Consider the following 761-nt stretch of genomic DNA (forward strand, 5'->3'; position numbering starts at 1 on the left):
ATTTTGTCAAGATTTTGGCCTTAGGGGTTTTTCTGTGTCTTTGTGGATCTGAGGTCTCCAATTCAACTAATTACTGTTCTGTTTTTCAGAGTGATATTCGAGATGTGAATCAGATATTCAAAGAGTTGGGAGCCATGGTTCACGATCAAGGAGAGTTGATAGATAGCATTGAGGCCCATGTGGAACGAACTGAAGCCTATGTGTCTGATGGCAATACTCAGTTGAAAGACGCAGCTATGTACACCGTGAGTAGAATTTTACCATTGAAAATACTCATGTTATAAGGCTTATGAGATCACTACACACTTACTATCTTTGATATTTGATGTTGCAATACAGCGCAGTGGTAGTGGGGATAAATATCCTAACAAGCGTGCCGCCGGGCGGCGCATGAACGGTAATAGTTCGAAGCGGCGCGCCAGCCTTGATAGCTTGGTTGGTAGCGCGTCTGTCTTGTAAGCGCTAGTCCCGCGGGTTCGATTCCTGCCCTTGGCGGATTGTATCCTGAACGGATAATGTTTGTTCTTGGAACGGCTGGCTAAACCTATTCTGTTTTCTTATCTCTTCGATTTCGGGACGATAAGACCCCTCTGTCAAACCTCTTAAAAAAAACCTGTAAAATTATAATATTACGATTGTGTTTCTGTTTCAGTATAAAGTGAGAAGGAAGAAGTTCGTATGCATGGCAGTGGGGATCGTATTCCTATTAATTGTGCTGATCTGGATGTTTTGGCCCAACAACTAACCTATCTTTTACCATA

At 42.6% G+C, this 761-nt stretch overlaps 1 protein-coding gene across 1 annotated transcript; it reads left to right on the forward strand.

The window, feature by feature from the left end:
* Window positions 1-53: 53 nt before the first annotated feature.
* On the forward strand, window positions 54-761 carry LOC103523535 (syntaxin-12-like; the record flags this gene model as incomplete). The annotated part of the gene is made up of 2 exons (XM_008488574.3): window positions 54-245; window positions 653-761. Coding segments are annotated over 2 exons (285 nt in total), but the record flags the coding sequence as incomplete, so codon positions are not given.

This window comes from Diaphorina citri, unplaced genomic scaffold (genome assembly GCF_000475195.1).
Source record: "Diaphorina citri unplaced genomic scaffold, Diaci psyllid genome assembly version 1.1 scaffold25695, whole genome shotgun sequence".
Lineage (NCBI taxonomy): Eukaryota > Metazoa > Arthropoda > Insecta > Hemiptera > Psyllidae > Diaphorina > Diaphorina citri.